The sequence below is a fragment of the Apteryx mantelli genome, chromosome 1, assembly GCF_036417845.1.
Source record: "Apteryx mantelli isolate bAptMan1 chromosome 1, bAptMan1.hap1, whole genome shotgun sequence".
In the NCBI taxonomy this organism is placed as follows: domain Eukaryota; kingdom Metazoa; phylum Chordata; class Aves; order Apterygiformes; family Apterygidae; genus Apteryx; species Apteryx mantelli.
This window is the reverse complement of record NC_089978.1, coordinates 206,354,667-206,377,506: the sequence shown is the minus strand read 5'-3', so window position 1 is coordinate 206,377,506 and position 22,840 is coordinate 206,354,667. Positions and strand designations below refer to the sequence as shown.

Below are 22,840 nucleotides of genomic sequence, written 5' to 3'. Positions count from 1 at the left end.
TTATATGCCAATGTGTTAGCTGAGAGAATTAGAAACAGACTTATATTTACATATTCACATATGAATTACAGATAAAATTAATATCTCAAAGTGTGGCAAGCTCTTTTTCCCTGAAATGTTTACCTTTGATTAATGTTAATATAGTTTCAGTTTTAAGATTAAAATATTCAATACAAAAATACTTCCCTCTAGCCTCTTTCACTTCATACCAGCAATGTTTTACTATTGACAAATAGCTCATCAGCCCTGAGCCCATTTTTAGTGACTCTATGAAAATCTCAGTAGAAATGAAGTCTTTCTTTGAATTTAGGAAAAAGCCCACCATCTTATAAATAACCGCTGGGAAAAACTAATCAAAAGAAAAAAGTGCTTGTCAAAACTGCGCCTATCAATCTTACTTGCCATTCTTGAGATTTACAGACCTACTTGCAAGTATACTGTGTGGTGCAAACACAGCTGCTTTTTCTTTATATAAAATTTTGATTAAAAATGTCATGTTGATTGGAAAAAAAGAATTTGAGACTCAAGACTTTTTAAGTTACACTATACTACTCTATACAATACACCTTTTCTATCAATGACAATAACAAGACAGAAATCTTGTTTTCATAGAAACTGCTCTTTACAAAATGTTAAAATAAAACATTCCCTTTATGTATTTAATAATGTAGCCATCAGGACCAGGAGGACCGAAAATGCTGTGACAGTGAATCTGGACTCTATAGCTGGCACTCTTCACAACTGAGGACTGAACACACTCTACAGACTTGCTGTCCCAGGCAAAGGCAAGTGAGAGGAAGCTGGAGTTTGTTTCCACTCGTAAAACACTGTCAGCATTATGAGCTAACTGTACTCTGTGGATACTAGTGGTGCAGAAAAGAAAAAAAACAAAAAAACCAGTCCCCAGATTAAGTTCATGAGGGCAATGAGAAAACATTCACAGCCTGCAACTGTGAAATCTGCTAGCAGGATTACCAGCGTGTTTCTGACTCTACAACAGCAGCTTCAGAGTCTTCTTGACAGCAAACACTTCAATCCCACTGACATCGGAACTCCAGAAAAAAAGGCCAAGAGTTTTTTTCAAAACACAGTAGAAGGTGTTGGCAACCCATACGGTGTACCCCAGAGTATTTTTTGAAGTAATATATGTTTTGAAAGTATCCACCACTGCAGTAGAATGAACTTTTGAGTTGGTATGGCCTATATCAGTCTTGGGAGAGATACAGGAAAGAACACCCAAGAATTGCCCCATACTCATCTATGCTCCTGTGGCTGTTTGCAAACATCACTGAAACCCCACAACTACTGTTTGCCTACAGCAGCTCAAAACCACTGACCATCGTGACAAGAACAGCACCTATGTACAAGTCTGCACCCTGAGTCCAAGTGTGTAGCCCTTCCCCAGCTTTGCTGCAGCCTGTGTGTGACCCAAACCTCCCATTCCTGAATGGGGATGGGAGAAGAAAACCGCAGAATAAGCAAATAAGGAAGAATGATTAAAAACTAACAAGCTCCACAGAGAGAGAAGTCAGAAGCATAAAACTTTAAGAAGGAGAAAGAACACAGGTAGAGACAGATGAATAAGAAGAGTATCAGATGAGGACGGTGACAACTCAACTGGAGCATGGCAAAAAGGATGCAGCGAAGGCAGGGTGCGTTCATATGCTGATCAGTGGCAAGTCAGGGGAGAGCTGTTGTTTTATCTGGGCACAGATATGACAGCCTGCTGGCATTTAACTAACACCAGAGTGTCTGATGTTCATTGAAGGTGACAGCAGAAGAACAGAATGGATGAACAAAACAGGGAAAATGCCAATCCCTTTCAGGAACACCATGTCAAATAGGAGTCAGCGCTTCTAAGCTTAGCACTGACTTGGAAGTACTGGTCATCTGATGGTTTTACTTACCTAGTTGGGCTGTTATCATGACTCGAATAGAATCACAAAAGTTGTCTATAACTCGTACGGGGCGACGTGTTGACAAATCAAGCAGCAAGATATGTCCTCCCCCTGTCCCTATCCACAACGCAGTATTTTTCTGTAGGCAAATTGTCTTCACTCTTCCAGAATAAGCCACGTTATGTTTTGATTCTTTATTTAGTTTTGCACCTTCCTCCCTAAGAATATGGAGAGAATGTGAATTAAAATTTTTTGGTACACTCTATTCCATAACTGTTAAGATGATTCCCTCACAACCAGTCTTTTAAATGATCATTTGTCAAGACAAGCTACAAAACTCTCATGCTAAACAACTGACTGACTTTAAACAAACTGAGGTGAAAACTACTGGAGTTCTAAGAGCCAGCAAAAAGTTGGTCTGCTTGAACAGACCTCTAAATAGGAGGCAGGTACATCTCCCTGCTCTCTCCCAAGCTACAGGTGAACAATTTCACTGCGAAGGGGGAGGAGCACAACTACAGCAGCTTCTAACTTCACCATGAAAATGAAATGACATTGGACATTAAGTGAGAGGAAAAATAAAAATGTAAATGTAAATCACTGTGAAACTCTGATCTCCTACTGAATCAGCGCACTGGAGAAAGAAGGTATTCTTCATCAGGGGATGAGGAAAGTAATTGGAAAGAAAAACATTAATGCCTGATCACATCAGGCAAGGAGAACAGAAGACTTTATAGTTTTTTGAACAGTTAAAGGAATTCTCTAGAAATCATAGGCAAACTGTGAAATATAATAAAGGTCTCATAAAATTGAGATTCTGCATGGGATATTCCCAGGTTCTGGGCCAGAAGAGAGGAAAGAAATTTCACATTTGCCCAAAGAACTGGTTTCACCAACAATTCCCTTCTGTCCTGCAGGGTGAGGTACTATGCTAGAGAAGACAATCTGTTATTCAGCTTTATATATCACGTCATCTATGTAAAATAAAGTACTTACTTAAGAAAATGAGCACAGTCAATTAGTTCATGAAGTTTTTCTGTCTTCTTGTCCCAAATTTCCACAAAATGGCTGTTTTTCTTTGCCAAGTAGATAGATTTGTCCACTGCTATTGAAATAATATTTGCATCACTGTAGGCGTTATGACAGAACCTAGGAGAGAGAAGAGCTCCAGCTGGGTGCACAGAAAATTTCTAATGGGCAAACTTGAATGTTATCAGTGGCGTTAGCTTTTCTGTAACTGTTTCAGAATGATTCAGCCTTAAAACCAAAGCAGGCTGGGTTACAACTGAAAGAGTTTGCTGTAATCTTCCTGCAGTTTGATACAACTTCTTACAGTAAGCGGATTTATGTTGCTGATATCCCTGGAGGTGCATTAATGCCCAAAATCTCACTCGCACAACAGCAGGGCTAATTCCGCCTTTCTCCTATTGCTCTTTCAATGTTTGGAGACACTTGATAGCTCCTACAAGGACACACAGGACTGCAAAAGGTCACTCAATACAAAGATGACCAAGCCTAAAAAGCAACAGTGAGATTTAGTTCACCTTGCTCTGCTCCTGGTTTCACTTCTGCTGACAGCCTTTTCGATTATCTTCCTCTACCTGTGAATTTGTCTCATGCCAGACCAGTGACTGCACATATCAAAATTTTATTGCCCTGCAATTTAATGGCATTGGTTTACTTCACTGATTCTTCAACTCACATTGCAGAACAGCTCACAGTCTTAGACCCATCACGGTAGACACTCAGTAACACTGCTACTTCAGATAATGGTACTTGCTATTTTTGACAACTTTCATTTTCAAAACTGTATGCAGTTTTGCATCTACAAATCTCAGATCTTCCTGTGACATATTTTCATTTTGCCATCCACCTGCGTTTTACTTAAAGCTTTAGTCTCTTGCTTTATATTAACATTATTGTTATTTTCCAAAGCATATTTGTTTCCTGGAATAATGATCTCTATCAGCATAAAATCAAATACTGTAACCCCTATTTAGGAAAACTCCCCTTAACTTCAGTGCGGGATTTGTCCACGTGAGAACTGCAGCAAATACTCCAACAGTTTCAGTCTCATAACTTGGTATTTTTTTCATATCTTCTAAAGAATGAGAGGTCAGCAATCATGCATGATTTATGAACATAGGACAAAGATACACACTCATATCATAAACAAATATGTAAGGACAAATGCTGTGCTAAGTACGTGTGTATAGCTCTCAGTAAATGGGGACTGGACAAGTGCAACCAAGGGAGAAAAACTTCTCAGTAGCATTTGTACATTTCCTGAACATATCCTGACTTCATTAATCCTTTACATAGTAAAAATGCATACTTCTTGTTTAAAGCAGAAATGAATACTTTAAATATTATATAGTTTTCTGTCTATATTATGGAAGGAAAAGAATAAAAACAAAAAAAAATCAAAGAATAAGCTGTAGAACAAGACATTACATCAAAGTACTGTCAGAAATCTTTAATAAAAACAACCAAAAAGCCAAATAACATCATTTATAAAAAACTCACAGTTGACTTGTCTTTGTTTCAATGAGTTTTTGCACAGAGAAGTCACTGGATAAGGACATGATCTTTGTTCCACAGCCTCCCCAGATGATATTTTTTTCAGCTGAGTATGAGGATTCATTTAAGCACATCAGTGGCGTGTTAACATTCCCTATAGTTAGTATCTTCAAAGGTGTAGCACCCTTACACTGCAAGAAGAAATATATAGAAACAGGGAGTGTACACATGTGCAAAGTAGAAACTGTTCCAACCTGCAGAGTATTTACACAGCCAGATTTTCTGAACCATTACGGTCTCTTTGCAGAACATTAGTGACTGAAAAGGCACCATACATTCATCACAGATGCTCCAAAGAAAACAGTCTGCATGAGGGGAAACAGGCCAGAGCTGGGGCTGATACCTTCTGCAACCCCTGGCCCAGTTCAAGGATGGGGCAGAAAGCCACATCAACGTCCCAGGGAAATCTCACACCGGACCATATTCCGGTTGTGCAAAGCACTGCAGCCCCTAACTGCTCTAAGTTGCATCTGGTCTGGAGTTAACCCTCAGAAACCAGCTGATATAAACAGCTCCCAACATTTACCTGTATCTGCTCTGTGAGCAGAACCCTGGTCTACAAGGAATCTAAACAATATTCTCTTTTTAAAAGATGCTTTCCACCTATTTTACAGAGGGATATTGTAGTGTGATCAAAAAGAAAAAAGAAGACATAGCAGTAGTAAGTAATGAAAATTAAAACTGTTAGAATATTCTTCTTAATAATTATGTCCTGTTCTAGTCAGAATGCTATGCCCTTCAAAGACCTATGATGAGAGATAATTTTCCCCATTTAACTCTATTGGTTAAAACAGATATTGTAAGATGTGCAGTTCCTCTAAGATTACAACAGAAACTGATTTTTAGTTTTAGAGAAGAAATTTAAAAAAAATTGCATGAAACAAAGTTACAATTAGTAGCTGCTTTACATATTACCAATAATATTTTGTAGGACAGACAGTAAAGAACAAGTCTACCTTTACTGCTCTGTCTTCAAAAACTGCCAGTCTGCCATCAGCTGTACCCACCAGAAAGAAATTCTTCTGTTTGCTGAAATAAAAATAAAATAATGAATTCCAGAATTCTTACCCTGAATCGGTTAAGAAAAATTTAAATCAGTAGCATCTAGCATTTCCAGAGTTTCTTTGAACGCTAAAAGCAAATACAACCACTCGTGGTCAGGAATGTAGTCTCTGGTTATGCTGGGTGCAAAAGAAAGTAAACACATGGGCAAAATACGCATCTGTCTAAACAATACAACTGTCTGCATGAATGTACAGCTATCATTTTGTGAATATCACTGTTTAATCACATTTTCAAAATGTAACCCAAATATTTAAAAACTTATTTATACCTTTGCTTTGAAAGAGAATTACAGTATAAGCAGGTGATAGAATCGGACATCTTCTGCAGACGATGTCTTCTTGCTTCATCTTCTGTGTTAACTGCCCACAGAGAGCCAGACTGGGTTCCAGCCACAATCCAGTTTTCTTTTTCAGGAGAAAGGGTCACCAAGACCAAGCTTAAAATTTTACTATCTGCAATATCCTGAGTCAGGAAAAAAATAAAAACAACCTGGTTGTGTTTTCAGTAAGGGTAAATACTAGTAAATTGCTCATAATAAAAATGAAGTACAATTTTCCAAGACCCTGGGAAGACACAAAGTCTAACTTCTCCATTAAGAAATCTAATTTCCAAGCAGCAGAATATATCTTCAACTAAGCTAGCTATCCTCACCATGGTAGGAAGGACTCCTCAAATAGTACAGAAGAAAATCACTGTGCTGAATATTGAAAAAAAATATATTCTCTGCATATGTGCTAATGAAGTTTTGAAAGCCATCAGAGAATCAAACAAATGGAACTATATTGCAATATAAGTTCAGTTCAATTCATAACAACAGAAGTACTGGTCTAATAATTCCTTTGGCTTTTTTTCATTTAATTTTAGAAAATTAAGCCATATAATTTATAAGAAAGCTTTCAGTTGAAATATATCATGGTCAACAGATGGCAGATACCTTAGCTGTCATGATTGCTACAGTCAGCTGTGTCATGGAAATAGTAATTTAAACAACTTCAGTGGTGAGTCACACTCAGTTTTGGCAGACAAAGAGAAATGCATCACAGCATATCTAGCTGGGTAAAACATCTTCTCTTTTCTGATGGTACAGGACTCGGAAGTCCAAAAAGCAAATGAAGAGAGCTGGAGGGTACCACTCGCAGTGGCAAAAGGAGGTGACATCCCTGGGAAAAGAGGAACTGTAAGAGAGGAGCTGTACTGTCCGGTGAGGGAGTGATACAAAGGATTTTATAACTACTAGCCCGTGTTCTAGCCTCTATGCTAGAAATAGCTTCAATGTGAGTGGAAGAAAGGAATCCAGCAGTGGAAAGACAGCATTATGAGAAAGTTCAGGCTGGATGGCAGGAAGAGAGGAAAAAGAGACTGTGCTTCTGCTTCATTTCATGGATACAGGGATGACTCATTTATGAACTATATTTGTTCTATCAAAAATCTCTCAAAGCTGGGCTTTCCAGAAGGAACTCCCACAGTTCAAATGCAATTAATTCTTCTGAATTCTGTGTGGCAAAAAATTAGAATAAACGAAACTTTCCCACATACCTCACAAGTATGTCCATCTGTATTTAGGTTAACAAATGAAAGTTGTGCTTTTTCTGTGTTCCCATTGCCTATCCAGACTCCTGCCTTCTTGCAGCTTTGATTGCCAGCTACCATGCACTCTGCTGTGGAGGTACTGGGTATTGAAACGTATCTCATCAAACAGATAAGCTCTGCGGAATTCAGAATCTCATAAACCTGCAAAGAAAGCCACAGCATGCACAAGGTAATAACGATGGCCCGTGCAGTGATAAACAAAGAAGAAGCAAGGGGTAACAATGTTTTATGGAATACATACACAGTATCTCAGCAGGTTTGCTCATTTGTATACCACCATTAATGAACAATCATTATGCACTGAGCAACTTTACCTTGACTCTTTCATTTTTTAATTAAAATCTCAGGAAGTCAATGGTGTGTTTGAAAAAAGGCGTTTGAAAAAAGTCATCCATTTCCCAGACCGAAGTGATGTGTGACAACAGACGGTAGGTTTCAGATCTGCAGCATCGTTCATCCTTTCATATGCATGGAGCAGGGTAGGCTAACTGCACTGGTATTATAACAAAGGCCTTTCTGCATAACTCTAGTAAAAAACATCATGTAATTTAAATCCTGTTTCACTCTTATCCCTATACAGTAACACAGGGAAAACCAGTTGGCTACAAATAAAAGGTTGGTAGATTTGAACAGAACAGTTTACCCTGGATGGCAAGAGCAGGCAATATTCCACGGCTGTTTCAGTTCCACAAAAGAATGAAAAAACACACTGTACCTCTTAACTTAAATTGGCCATTTCTTTTTAGAAATCACAATAACTTTGTGGTGTCATCTAACACACAAATACATATAATAAATACACTAAATAATACCTGGGAAGATGTTGGTCGTTCCTGAGGGTTTTCTTTCAAACAGTTTCTAATTAAATTTTCTACTTCAGGCCAGGGGGCACACCCATATTCTTTGACAGGATCTAAAATATAAAAGTAGGTAATATCTTAACTAGCCTTTACCACAGTTCAGAACTGAGAGTTCTGAATAACTTTCTTTGTATTATAAGATTTTATCTAACTTCTTACAAAGCTACTATGAGAAATATCATTCCCTTAGGTAAAATGTCATCATGAACAGCTCAGAATTGCTCATCTGCCATTAATGAAAAATGGGAGTCACAGAGCCAGAGTCTTTTTCATTAACAGCAGTTACACCAAATGGATTCTGCAGAATATCCATATACTTTGGAATGTATCACGGATATGCATGAGCAGTGACTTGATTAATGCTGACCATTCAAGGCTTTCAGAAATCTCAGTCCTTAGTCTTTTAAATTCCTGTGCACACTGTTTTGAAAGATTACTCTTCTGTGTTTGGTCAGAGTATATGTAATACTGATGAATTTTCAATAGCAATTCAGAGAAGCAACTCCATATAATATTTATGAGATGTGGAAGTTAAATTCACACTCACTGCTTTGAATATGCATCTTATTGCTGTAAGTGCTGACATCTGTGGGAACAAGAGAGAATTCAGGGAGAAAGATAAGGGGGCACACGGGAAAAACAGTACGTGGCAGCCAAAGCACATCACCCTTTTGCAACATGAGTAACGAACTAGCTGGTGAAGGCCAGACAGTTTGTTCCAGCTGCACGGCGGAGGAGGGAGCGATACGGAGGTATCACGGTCCGCCCCTGACCACAAAGGGTTGCATCCCAAAAAATAATTGCTGCTCACAGATTAACTGTTGACCTATAGTACCCCCAGCCTCATTATCCCTGCTTACCATATTAAAAATCACGCCCTTTGCTGCATAACGATATGTAAATAAGGGGGGCATACCCCCAACAACCACGCAAATGGCAATCTGGCCAATGAAGTACGTCTGCCGCACTTCCACATCCCACCTTCAGCAACTATAAAACAGAGGATAGCTCACTAAAGTTTTTGGAAGGGAAGAAAATTGAACCGCTGACCTGTTCACTGGAGATTGCTGACGAGCGAGCCTCCTTCTCCCTACCCCAAACAGGGACGCCTCTTTGGTAAGACTTGCGCCTCCGACAAACGTCGGACGTTACCCGGGAAAATATATTATTATTGAAAGCGCTTATTTGTTAGTTTGAGCTCATAGAAATAAAATTTGTAGCAGCAAGTGCATTTATCAACGGCAATTCCGAACCTGTTGTATCTGTCGCTTTAATAAAATCTTATTCTTTTTTACTTTGCGAAACTGTCTCAGGGAAAGTCCTCAAACAGGGGGGCTCTGGCAGGCAAATGTAAATTACACAGATTCTTTTTACTTTGCGAAACTGTCTCAGGGAAAGTCCTCAAACAGGGGGGCTCTGGCAGGCAAACGTAAATTATAAAGATAAGGAAGGGCCTTCCGTCCCTCCCTTTCACGCGACAACATCTCTAAGACCAATTTAGTATTCAATAACAGTGCCTGTATTGCTTTCTTTTTGGTTCATCAAAATGCATAGCAGATATTCCAGTCTTAGACAGAGGTAACATTAAAGAAGGCTGAAGAAAACCCGCAAACGAACATATCCTGTTCAATAAATGATAGGCACCATTCACCTGTGAGCTCAGCTAGCCTTTTATTTGTTGGAAATACATAAATAATGAGCATGCACACAGATGGAGCTGTAGTATCTCCAGAAACTAATACTTCCCATTATTTCATAGGGCTCATAATATAGCAAACAGACAAATGGACAACTGCACTCAAAAGATACTTAGTCATTGGTTCGTGGGCCATCCTCCTTGGGGGTGTTTTTTAGACAATCTGAGCTATGAATTGGACTATTCTCCTTTAGAAGTAGGAAATGTAAGAACTCTCTCTCTTTTCTAATGGAGAGGCTGTACCGGAACAACGGGTACAGTTGCTGCCCTTTCCTCTTTCACAGTCTTAAAGAATACTTCATGAGCATATCCACTACTGCAGGGCAATAAATACGAATATCATGCATTAAGCTTGTAGTACTATTAATCTTCAGCATCTCTTTACAAAGAAGTTGCCAAATACTGAGTTACATTGTCCAGCTGACTACATCAGGTCCAGCTTCTCAGTCTGTCTAGTCTTACTTCTAGAAACCAACAACTACATATTGCAAAGCAGATGGAGAATGAAGAATGTTATGTAGCTAGGCAGGGAATTCACACTCTTGACAGGTAAAAGGGAACTCCCATTTCAGTCCTTTAGGAGTGGCTGCCCTTTAAAGTCACTGGCATCAAAAAGTTTTATGAACAGTTTCTTAAAAGTGTTTTTTTTTTCCTGTGATGTATCATGATCAAAGAACAGAAGTTGAATTGGTTGTATCTTACTATATGATATGCATAACCACAGTAGTAAGTACGGGTCAAGTTCAGACGTGGCATTAGAAAGCACACCCAGAAATACCCATTTCAGCCAGGTCTAGATGAAGATCCAAGTGTACGAAACCTCTGTTTCTTTATAAAATGAACAAACTAGATCCCTTGAACCTATATGAAATTATATCCAGTATGATGTTGAACAGCTACCTATTTCTCACTATTTGAAGACTCTATGAAATTAGGACAAGCTTCTGAAAACTGCTATTACTTAGCCTCTTCCTCTGATCACTATCAGAGATAACATTTTTGGAGTAAGGCAGGACAAACAGTCTCTTTCCATGTTAAAACTTGAAGAAACAAGGCATACCTGGTAACTTTCCCTGTATTGCTAACTCATCAAATTCATTTGGAAACTTCACGCCTTCCATTATTCTACCTCCTCCTGTTAAAATGTCATACAGAAGCAAGCCGAATGAATAAATATCAGCTTGCTGATTGTAAATAACATTTCCTCTGGCAACCTCCGGTGCTCGAAATCCTGCAAATAAATCATTTATTAATAGTTATGATTCATACCAAGCTGAAGTCATCTTTATCCTTTTAGAAGTAAATGCTTATTGATGAAAATGTCACAGGAAGTAAACCAAAAATGGCGCACTATTTCTGGGCTGGCAATAGTTTGCATGTGGCAGATTACCAAAATATCAGCAATCAGTCTTAAGGAAGGGGACAGTACATCAGTTAAGGAGGTACTGCACCATTACACATAAAAATAATTCATTTATCAATGAATGTTTAAAAAGAAGGGCAGGTCTGCAGTGTTTACTCAAGGCCTAATATTTAACACTACAAGTCACACCCTCATATTCTGTTTCCAAGACCAAAAGGCACTTTTCATAGTTCTTGCACTGTTCAGGGCTTTAAAATGGATGCTACTGTGTTCTCTCTAAAATCAGTGAATAGTGCCAGTAATCATTGCCTTTAAAAAAAATCAAGACCTACCTATGCAAACACAAGTGATTTTAGCAATATAATTTCAATATCATATCACAATAAGCATACTAAAACAAGATAAAAAAAATCAAGATGTTACATGCAGTTAGTGCATGTAATTTAATTTGTTCTCTTTTTAAAGCTTTAGTGTACTACTCAATTCTTATAAAAGGAGTTAAAGAATGACTAGGAAGAAAGGCCAAGAGGTCTAAATCTGCCATCACAACCTGCAACACAGTGATTCCCACTACAGTGTAGACTGGAGTTTGACCACACTCTTTCTCACAGAATCCAAATCCAAAAACATTTTATGTATTTTTTTGGCACAATACAATGTAAACCAAAGCATTTTTTCCATACCTGGTGTGCCTTCTGAGGTTTTTATTCCCATTCGGCAACAGTATTGGGCAATGCCATAGTCAGCAATTTTTGCAATGACAGCTGAATTGGGATACAGTGTAAAGAGCAACACATTGTGAGGCTTTAAATCACGGTAAATGATCATTGCTGAATGCAGGTACCTGTTAATCGGAAAAGTATATATAATGAAAAAATTTATAATTCAGGGATGTGTACCTACACACACACACACGCACACACACACACACACACACACACACTCTGAATATATTATTCACACAACAGGAAATCATGCTTTCGAATGTTAAACATTGTGTAAACAAAATGTCAAACATCACAAATATGGCACTGCCTTATTGGATAATGACTTTGGACGTGTTCTGATATGCTACTGACTGGAGCATGAACATCACAGTATTTTAGTTCTGAGCCTCATCTGAAGTGTCGCTGGCTGTTTGAAAACTGAATCTCAGAAATTTAAGCTACGTTTGTCCCAGGCTCCTTTGCAGGTTTTATGGTTTTATAGTTTTATAGTCACACTTCCAGAGCTCCTGAGGTATTAAAAGGACTTTAAAAATGCACCAAATTAATTACTTTGACATTTTGGTAAGGAGTCAACAGCCACACAGCAAGTTCCAATCAGAGTTCTAGCAATTTCTCTATTTATATAAGCCTCACTTGCTCCTAGAAAAAACAGGTGACAAAAGTCCATGTTCTGCATCAGCTAATCAACAACAGAAAGACAGGTATCTGTCTGAGCCAGGGAATATCCTGCCTGAGATATAAAAAATGATAAGCTTTCCCATTTTTAGTATGTCCTGTTTGCAGCTGTATCCTGTTATTACAGCAACATAAAATTTGCGTTTACCTTAAGCCATCGGCTACATGTAGAGCTATCCTGTGCTGAAGCGTTCTAGTTAAACTTGCATTGTCTTGTTGAAGCAAACGATCAAGAGATCCTTTAAGGGCTAATTCCATCACCAGCATCCGGGGACGGATTGCAGCGGCCAGCAAAGACACTAAACTGGGGTGATGGAGGTGACAAAGCACTGCAAGCTCCTGTAAATGGTAAAATCACGTGAAATAATGCAAGTAGCAAAACTTCTGTAGTTCTGAGGTGAACTCTGAGAAGAGTTTGGGAATGAAATCTTGCACTATATTTTAGCATTTTAAGCTCCTCATTAAGGTTGGTATTCCAAGAGCAGCAGAGAAAAAGGCAACATTTCTTACTTGTCTTAGGAGCCTGAGGGAAGTATGTTTATTGAAAATCTTTACGGCTACCTCTTCTCCACCATAAGATGCACGGTACACAGATCCAAACCCACCATCACCTTTTCAAAGATGAAATTGAAAATAATATTAAAAACAAAAGGCCATCAACCATTTCTCAAAAATAGCTGAAAAGGCCCAATTTAAAAACGTGTGGACCATCTACTGTGTTAAGCTTTAGGATAGTAATCTAAGCATATAAAAACCAGTGTCTTTGAATAGACATTAATGGAAAATTAAAAACTCAATAACCTGAAATTCAGAGCATGTTAAAAATATATATCTAGAGAAGAGAAATTTCTAAAATGTTTTCCATATATTGCAGAACTGATTTCCATAGATTTTTTTATATTAGCTTTTTGTAAAAGAAACTATAAAATAATATTTACCCAAGAGAAATTCAGGAGCTTTGTCAAATTCCAGTTCATCATTGTTCAACATGATATTTCTAGGCAAATCAGCCAATATGAGATCAGGAGCAATCTGAGCTATTGGAATGGCATGTCTTGGCTGATCTGGATTTACTAAAAGGTCACCTAAGAAAATTAAATGAGATGTTGAAAAAAAAGCATAGTCACTACTCAGAATGTACTGAAATGGATTTCTGTGAGTGCATATGATGAATGCATCTAAAATGAGCTTCATACACACACACACACACACACACACACACACATATATATACACACACATGTGATGGAGTACTAAATAAATATCTCATTCAATTTATACAGTATCTTACATCTTCAAATAATTTAAGGTCCTGTGTACAATCAAATGTGATCAGCAGTTGCTATTATATAGCAATGCCAAACTGAGAGATTATTTTTCTCTCTGTATAGAAAAAGAAAACATTTTATCAGTATGTGATATGTCTTCATCAACATTGCCTTTTAAATTTCTGTTGTACAGGGTCCAACTGCAAGATCTAGTATCAGTTTTACTATGTGCTGGATTCAATCCCATCAATGAAGTTCCATGATCGGTATCATGACAGAAAGATGCTTTTCACTATTGCAACTTTATATATGACTACACAGAGTAGCTGCAATCTGTCCCTTATTGTATAGTTATACAGAAAGTTCTAGCATAAAAAAAGAACAAACTGCTTTTGACTCATACTGTAATTATTTTTTATTGAAATGAAATGTTTTAAAATAACGTGAAGAGCCCAAAGGTTATAAAGCAGATGTTATATAATATTTATCGATATACCTCAAATGGCATAAGTACTTACCTTCTTCAGCTTTTTTAAGTAAGTCATCAAGCAGTATTTTTTGGTGTTCTTCACTATCCTCAAAGCTGTACAGAGCCCATTTCTTCAACAGTGTTTCCCCTTCACCACACACATCTATATCCAGCAAACCTGGAAACCATTCTTCCATAAGAGAATCTATGTGATCCACAACTTGTCCCAAAAGGATGCAACCTTTAAAAAGCCAAAACGGAAAAATTACAGCCTCTACCTGCCATACTTCTAATTACAAAAACAAACTCTACATTCCAAAAGGCAAAAGCACAACAAACCAAAGTGCCAAGCAGCAATCACACTGGAGCAAAAATCAGGCTTGGGAATAATTAACCTTTTCTGCAAGAAGGTGCTGTAATTTTCAAAAAACTGTCTGGATTGTTGTCAAATACTGCTGATTCCACTAGACAATAAGCTTCAGGAGACCAATTCAAGTAGATGCCTTGTCTCCAATACATTCTATTAGGACGAAGAGCTCGCTCTAGAAAAAAAAAAAAAGATTAAAAATCTGATCTCTAATACATGTGTCATATTCTCAAATATTCAGAACAATTCATACTACTTTAGATATTTAATTATGATTGTAGGTTTATGCATATCCATATAACAAACAAAACAAACACTACACCTCTGCAGGCAGAATATCTCCACAAAAGCTGAATACACGTATCAACTGGTGATCCGTTCTGTAAGGCATATCCACAAACACTAAATATTGAATCAGATGATATGTCAGTGCACAGGTAATGGATGTAGGGAATTAATTACATATGGGTTCAAATACAGGGTATTTTAGGCAATGTAAGGAAAAAACCTCCACGATTTACTTCTTCCCTCTATCACATACTCACGATATAGTGAGATGTGCTACCTCACATCTGAATTCTGGGTTCAGGAGGAGATCAAACACCACTGTGGCAGAGATGGTTATACTTCATATTTGCAGAGCATTAGCAATACATATTTTGCATACTTTACTTGTCACCTATATTCATAAATCACATATTAAAAAAACAAAGATGAATGTAATTACGAAGTTCAGGAGATAGATCCCATGTCAAAGCATGGAACTATTGGAAAAAAACTAAAGAAAATAACCCACTTTTGATAAAAGTAGAGTTTTTAGACTTTCATAAAGGGAGAATAGATGACCCTGAAGAAAAGCAATTTCTTGTTCTGTGAGGAAGACATTCTTTTCTGTATTCCTTGTAGAAGCGAATGCCAATCTTGCATAAATACAAGGATTTCCTCCATCTCTAGCCTGCAAAGGAGTGAAAGAGGCTGCTTATGCCTCCATTTTCTTTTGCACACTGTTGTAAAGATCAGGCACCATATGTTCCTGAATATTTCTAAGTTACAAAAACGGCCACTGTTTATTTTCTCGCATTTGTGAAGTGGTCAGAAATTAGCTAAAGCAAAACTATAACAGGAATCAGAGCTTGGACATGCAGGTGTTGGCATTTAAAGCAAATACGCTCACTGTTGTTTCTGAAATTAAAGATTTGTACCTCTTCCTGACAGCATATAAGGTGATATTTCAAGCAACCTGTTGATCAGTCTGGACCAAAATCCCATAGGAAAGTATGGCATCTCATAAAGCCTGATGATAATTTCTGAATTTTCACAGTGGGGAAGCTCTATAACAGGTCTGTGATCAGACAAACTGTAAGAATAAAAATATTAGACAGTATTTAGTGACGTACTTTATCAAAGCTGAGTGATGACATACATTATTCATTATGTAAAATATATTTATTAATGAATTAATGATTCAAATGATCATGAAGCAGCCTAATAATATATTTGCTTATTCTCTGTTTGTTTGTGCTAAAGTCAAGTTCTGCTCTAATCTGAACTCAACAGAACCTCACTGGAAATCATTATATATCAAAGAATGTAAGTGTGAGAACAACCTGCGGCATATATAAAGCAGATAAGAGGGATTCAAATAAAATCTTCCTGTCCCAGCACTTTGAACAGATTACAAACACTAATCAATACAACCATGTAACAATCTCTCCATTAAGCAAAATAAGCCATATTAAACATGTTAGGGAAATCTGTAACTGAAGCAGAGAAACTGTGTGACCTGCTTCAATCAAAGCAAAAGGACAGCATTCAAATTCAGAACTCTTCTTTGTCACCACACTTAATGACTAGACTGTTCAGAGGAGAAATTGCCTCTAAGTAACTTTATTACCTCACAGTAACTTGATTGAAGTTCTGATTTCAAGCAGACAGGTTATAGGAAATTATGGTTAAAATTTATATTGCAATAAATATCTGTAATGTTGGCACACTAGTGATGCAATATAAAGCTATATTATAATCTTCCTGCTGTAGCCTCAAAGTATGGTAATTGTAAAAGAAATATTACCCTCATAAAGCATTTTATCATTTACACATTCTATTTACCACTGTGCTAATATGATGTAAGCTTTATCTGCTACAAGAACAGTTTAACACATCTGTGAAGGCATTTACAAAAATATGGGGTAATAAGTACAAATCTTGCTTTCATATGTGAAATTGCCCTTATGATCAATTAAACTAAAATATCTTTACAGCCTAATGGGAGGGTTTTTTTCTGATTGATTTCTATAGCACATTTGTGGGCTTAGCTCTTTGCTTACCTGCTTGGGATTAGTAGTTGATCTTCGCCTAATGGCAAAGCAATTTGAAACTTTTCCAGAAGCTTGAAGTATTGTGACATGTAGATCTTAGGAAACTTGCTCTTCTTTAAAAGGAATTTTTCCACATCTGAACGCTTTACAATTCCCTTAGGATATTTAGAACAGCCTTCCACTTTCACAGTCAGAATCTTTAAAAAAAGTAGAACAATTTCAGATGTACAGTCATCAGTGGATTGCATTTTTCTGACAAACTTTGTTCCCCAAAATATTTGGTAGTCTATTATTTAGCAGAAAGAAAATGGACTCCCTATCACAGTGAAATCAAACATTTCATGCTAGTCAGCAAGAAGACACCAGTGAACAAATTTAACCCGTCCAAGCCACTAGTGTGCTGCCATTCTTCAGTAGCTTTCACTGTTTCATATTATATGGAAAATTATTCTAAACGTTAATTTGTGAAAGCATTGTCAGAAAGGAACCTATGTACAGTGATAGGTTGCTAGGTCTTCTCTCACTCCCAGTAGCTTTAAAGGCTCAAACTCATACTTTTGCAACCCCAATTCCTCCACTGAATGCAAGGTAAAGTTTCAGAAGCTGGGAAATCTGAATAAACATCTAAAAGTCTGAGAGTCTCTAAATTAACATATCAATGACGGATTCACTTAAGCAGGCAGTCTGCTGCTCTCCTGTCCCAATATGTGATTCTGTATCACTTTCAGCTACTGTCTGTACAAAGCACACAGTGACCCTTCCTCCCTCATTCTTACTACTTTGATCAAGACTTCCAGCTTTTACCTCAACCTATAGCAACATATTGCAGGATTATTTTGCATCCCTGGAATTTTTCTGCTATACATGAATTCTTGCATCCAGTGCAGTGTAAATGATATTGGACATTACAGCCTGAGAACATGAAAGTACTGAGTCAGACATTTGCCTAGAATGCAAAAGGCAAAGAAAGAGCCAGGTAAACCAGTCTGCGTGCTGAAAAAAGACTAGATCATGAAAATGTAAAGAAACAGTGAAAAAGGATGGCTGTAAAGTCACCATGGCTTGGGACAGAGGAGAGAGCTCCGTGAATGCAAATATAAAAAGTAATCAGAGGCTGACCTGTGCCATGATTTTACACAGCCACTTAGGATCTACAAAATACAGATCTCTCAGCTGTAGTGCTGGGTCTTGAAAATGAAGCAGTACACCTGTGCAAAGAATAACATCATCAGCGATGCACTTCTTAAGCTCCATATGAAGCAAAATAAACATCCAGCTTTGGGCTGTCTTTCTTGGATGACTTTATATGAGCAATTTGAAGAACAAATAATCATTGAATTTATGTCAATATCTCAAGAGGGTAGAATGCAATCACGGTCTGTTCAGCTTTACTTTTATTTCCAAATGTTTTGCTAGCTTTGTAATCTGACTTGTTTTTTTGCAGGTATTTTCAGTGTGATTTATTATTTATTATTATGAAGTCTGTATGGTACTAATACATGCTATTAAATATATTCACCTAACTGCTATTCTACTAAAGCTATTCTAGTGATTGCATCTTTCTTCAGAAGTTGTGTTGTCTAACCAGCAAGTGTGATGTTTTCAAAGAGGGGTAAGATGGATAAACTGTTAATGAAGTGGTTCTTTATATCATGAAATTCCCTTATGACATAAAGATATGGATTATCAAATTGCAATATTACCCAAAGTTAGCATTTCAGTTCCAACATACTGTGACAATCTTGTGCAAGACTGAAAAATGCATACAAGTGTCTGCTGCAGATTTGCAGCCAACCACTAACAACAAATATTATACATTGAACATAATACTTTACCTGATTCATTCAGAAAGTGAATTGCATGAGGGAGCTCATTCTCATCCAGCTGTAACTGGCTTTCTTGTACCAGTTTTAGTAATCGGTTCTGATCAATCACTGGAAATTCAACTGGGACATTTTTACGTTCCAACAAAATTCGCTTCTCCAGCTCCAGATAGCTGTCGGGAATCAGCTGACCAACCACAGGCTGATCTCTGATCTGTATAATCAGGAATAATCTCAAATTTATTAATTTATTCATGGAAAATGCAAACTATGATGTAACCAAGATGTAAGGTGGGAGTCTCTAGACAATAGTAATGGCAATAAAGAACAAAACCACTCATTTATTGACTAACATGGCTTCTGAAAGCTAAATGGAACTAATTTTTCTTTCAGAATTATAATATGAATGTCTTTCTATAAATGAATATTCATAGAAGAAAATATTTCCATAATATATGTATATAAAAAATAAAAAAAGACACATCTGAAAAGATCAAAGAGAAGCTTCTGTTTAAAATAAAAGGAAAGTATTCACTGTATGAACACACGATGTCATACATCTGAGGGTAACAGGATAACTGGCAAATAATAGAATAAGAAAAAAATACTGTACTCGTAACCTGTAATGTCTCCAGACATGTCTTTAGACAAGTGGAGGGAAAAGGGTAGTAGCTTAATTAAAAGTCTCTGCAGTTGAGTGATGATGCTCAGTGGATGGGAGGAGATGAAGGAGTAAGTCTGGCCAGGTTAGCAGCACTGAAGGGAAGCACAGTGGGGGACTCAGCCCTAGGCCTGTAGCCCGAATTCCTTCTTGAATACATCCTTTGACCTTTGGTATTAGCATCTGATCAGGTCTTTCATTCTCTATGGGTACTAAGGTAGTCATTTTCAGGGGGCGGGGGGACGACACAATATTCCCAACTTTTCCAGATTGGCTTCTTTCTCAGTTTATAATCTTTCTCTCAAAGAAGCTGCACCAGTGCACTGTGGCATTTTTTTTGTGTGTCAAAAATGCCAGTACTACCTTATGTAATCTTGAAATATTCAAAGCTCCTGAAAGATTCAAAGCACTTAATGACAATGTTTAGTACTTAAGTCACTTTGCCTAACTTCTAACCAGGTATCTTGTAATTCTCCTTTCACAAAATGTCTGCATTATATATGGAAATTATCACCTTTCCTTCTGGCTACCTCATTTTTATGTGGTAAAAGTTTAAACATCAGTGAATATCACAGTTGCAAGAGATGTGGATGTTAGAGGAGCAATTTTTAGGTATTTAGGAGGGAGGTGTTTTCAAAAAGCAGAATGTCTCCTGAGCGCTGAAAAAATATGGTGAGATGTAGGACTTCATATATCTTTACACATATCTACTCTGTTTGTGTCTTCTGGATGTATAAGAAGTGAAATTAATTCATTCCACCTCAATAAGCCACCTTGCTGCCACTTAGCAATGGTTCGCTATCCCTTGAACTATGGAATGAAGTTAGGCAGATTATGGATGTTGCTGAACTGGTGGTTTCTGAGATGAGAGAAAGAGGAGTCTGCACTCTCTCCCTCCTTTCTAACACAGCAGTGTGAGGTAGTCATAAATACAGCATTTGTCCTTTAAAATCTCCAGAGCAGTAATGCAGAATAAATTTGGGTTCTGCTGCAATTTATGAAGTTTTGCTATTGACTTCAGTAGCACAAGAGATCACCTTTTCTCTTTAATGTGTAATGGCATTGTATACATGTTTGGCATTGTACAAATATTAAAAATAAGAATATGTATACTCTTTTTTGCTATAAATTAGACCTTGTCTTTCTATAAGCTCCATGCCTGGGCTAGTTTCTTCATACTTGTCACTCACACTGACAGAGCTGGATGCTGTGGCTAAGGAGACAGCAGGGAACGAGTGGTAGGGACGGCTTTGGAGACAACAGAACTACAAGTGCAGATTCTCCAGTTTAGGAGGATCATTCAGTCTAGGGGGTCTTGTTTTCCTGTTTTCATTCACAAAACCTGATTCCTGACCCCTGAAATCTTGCAATGTTTATTACTGCAATTAGTTGCTGCCATTGAACAAAAATGAACTGTTTTTGATCAGATTTCTCCATGAGAAAAAGACTACCAATTTTCAATTAATATTCAATGAATGATCCTATTGTTCACAGACAAAACTTATCCTTAGCTGAGATTTTTACTAAGCTGATTTTTTTGATAGAAAAAGAAATGAAATCAAAGCTGGTGATTTTCCTTCATTTATATTGCTTTGTCTAAGGTTTTATGTAAGGTATGATGAGTTTGCTATCACACTACAAATTTATTTAATTATGTGTTTAATTAATGTGTTTAAAAATGCATTTAATTAAAACCAGGATGTTTTCAACGTTGCAAACAGTATCTAGCCTACCTTGAAGTGAAGGCTCTCCTTTATTATGATTTTCCGAAGTCTGATAATGGAATCAGATTCCTCTGTAGCATTCACGAAGTGATAGTCTTGGATCACTGGGAAGCCTCGCTTATTCAGCAGCTCTCTAGTAATTTTACTCATGCAGGCTGTACGTTGCTTTTCATCAGAAACATCCAAATGAGTGCCAACAAGAATGACAGGGGATGTTGAAGCTCGAGCCTGTTAGTAAGATCCATATAATTTATTAACTCAATGGTGAATTCTGATGTTATTTTTTGATATGCATGTAAAGTGTGAACAATTTAGTCAAATCATCCAATAAACTAAAAAAGCAACTGTTTCTTCCTCTTTCTTCTTAAATACAACTTTTTAAAATGAGTTTGAGTAACAGGTAGATCTAAATCTGAAATAAGTACTTCATGTCTTTTTTCAGAGTAATTTTAAACAACATACCCATACAAAACCCTTGACTGAATAAGATAATAAAATGCTATCAGTCTATAAACATGTACCATATTTTTTACATATAGAGGGCAGTCTAAATCAAAATAGGGATTCAAATAATTATTATTTTTAAAGGAAGCAGTTTAGATCTGGATCTCATTTTTGCAGATTAATAACATTGTCAGTAAGAGAGGTGGGCAACTGTACTTTTCATAAAAAAACCTGGAAAAGCAAAGTGTTAGTTATCACAGGAATAGTGCAGTTATGAAATACTAGCAAGCACTGTCTAGCAAAGGAGGGTATGTTGGAAATGGTCTTCATCAAAAGTGAACTGACTGTGACTCTCTGAACATCTCTGCTCAAGGTGAAAAGAGTGAAAACAACCAAGGTTAACAAAAAGGGTCAGTACACAAAATCTTGATGTAACTGCATTGCCCAGCCATGGCTAACATCAGACTGAAAGCAACACATGAGTAATGCTCACCCTTGGAGTGACTCCAGCAAATGAAAATAAAACATCTGTAGCAAAATTAAAATATATAGGCAGGTTCTAAACCCAGTTTCCCTATTGTAGCCCTAGAATCATTCCTGTTAAGATGCTAAGCAAAAACTTAACAGCATGATTTCAAGCCCACATCTAGTCAGTTTTGAATTAGTGAAATTCTGATTTCTTCAGAATTTACAACGGTGTAAAAGAAAAAGCAAGCCTAACTCTTGTCATCTCTTTAATACTAGCCCTTTCTTATCAGTCAATTCAAAATATTGCCAGAACATGCAAATTATTCTTCTGCGCATCATTTTGTGCCATTTCAAGTACAAAATGGTGCTGATCTTGCCTTTATATGTCTGCACATATTTTCCTATCCAATAATATGCATATGTCTTGTTTCATCTTACTGGTTTTATTTGCTGAAGCGCTCCTTTCCTCCTCCCCTCCCTCAGAAAAGTTTGCAGCGAATTCACTGTTTACCAACAGCTTCCTGGAAAGTGGAAATCCATTCTGTAAAACATTTATTGATTAATACCTTGATATTAAAAAGCCATGGCTTCATAGCATCCACCTCTGCTTGTCCTTTGCTGAGATCATATACAGCAAGATATAAAGCTCTTTGGGTCATAAAGTGAGGATGGGTGCTGTAGAACTCCTCTTGTCCTAATGATAAAAAATACCCATGGTTTAGGACTTCTCTTATGAACATCTTCAGATCACAAAAAGGCAGCAGAACATCACATGTTCTCAGATCACTACTCCACAAATGAAATTAATGCTTACAAAAATTTATCTAAATGGACAGTAAATCT

At 37.2% G+C, this 22,840-nt stretch overlaps 1 protein-coding gene across 1 annotated transcript in view; it reads right to left on the bottom strand.

Moving 5' to 3' along the window:
* The window catches only part of LRRK2 (leucine rich repeat kinase 2), a 73,322-nt gene that overhangs the window by 5,500 nt on the left and 44,982 nt on the right, over positions 1-22,840 (bottom strand). The window contains exons 29-48 of the mRNA XM_067316091.1: positions 22,564-22,691; positions 21,095-21,313; positions 18,713-18,914; positions 17,997-18,085; positions 16,887-17,074; positions 15,762-15,916; positions 14,588-14,734; positions 14,242-14,433; positions 13,394-13,540; positions 12,966-13,066; positions 12,604-12,794; positions 11,736-11,896; positions 10,750-10,920; positions 7,946-8,046; positions 7,080-7,274; positions 5,812-6,005; positions 5,435-5,507; positions 4,425-4,609; positions 2,895-3,047; positions 1,908-2,116 (exon numbers count right to left, since the gene is read on the bottom strand). Coding sequence (XP_067172192.1) covers positions 1,908-2,116; positions 2,895-3,047; positions 4,425-4,609; positions 5,435-5,507; positions 5,812-6,005; positions 7,080-7,274; positions 7,946-8,046; positions 10,750-10,920; positions 11,736-11,896; positions 12,604-12,794; positions 12,966-13,066; positions 13,394-13,540; positions 14,242-14,433; positions 14,588-14,734; positions 15,762-15,916; positions 16,887-17,074; positions 17,997-18,085; positions 18,713-18,914; positions 21,095-21,313; positions 22,564-22,691 — 3,201 coding nt within the window. The remainder of the gene's footprint in view (positions 1-1,907; positions 2,117-2,894; positions 3,048-4,424; positions 4,610-5,434; positions 5,508-5,811; positions 6,006-7,079; positions 7,275-7,945; positions 8,047-10,749; positions 10,921-11,735; positions 11,897-12,603; positions 12,795-12,965; positions 13,067-13,393; positions 13,541-14,241; positions 14,434-14,587; positions 14,735-15,761; positions 15,917-16,886; positions 17,075-17,996; positions 18,086-18,712; positions 18,915-21,094; positions 21,314-22,563; positions 22,692-22,840) is intronic.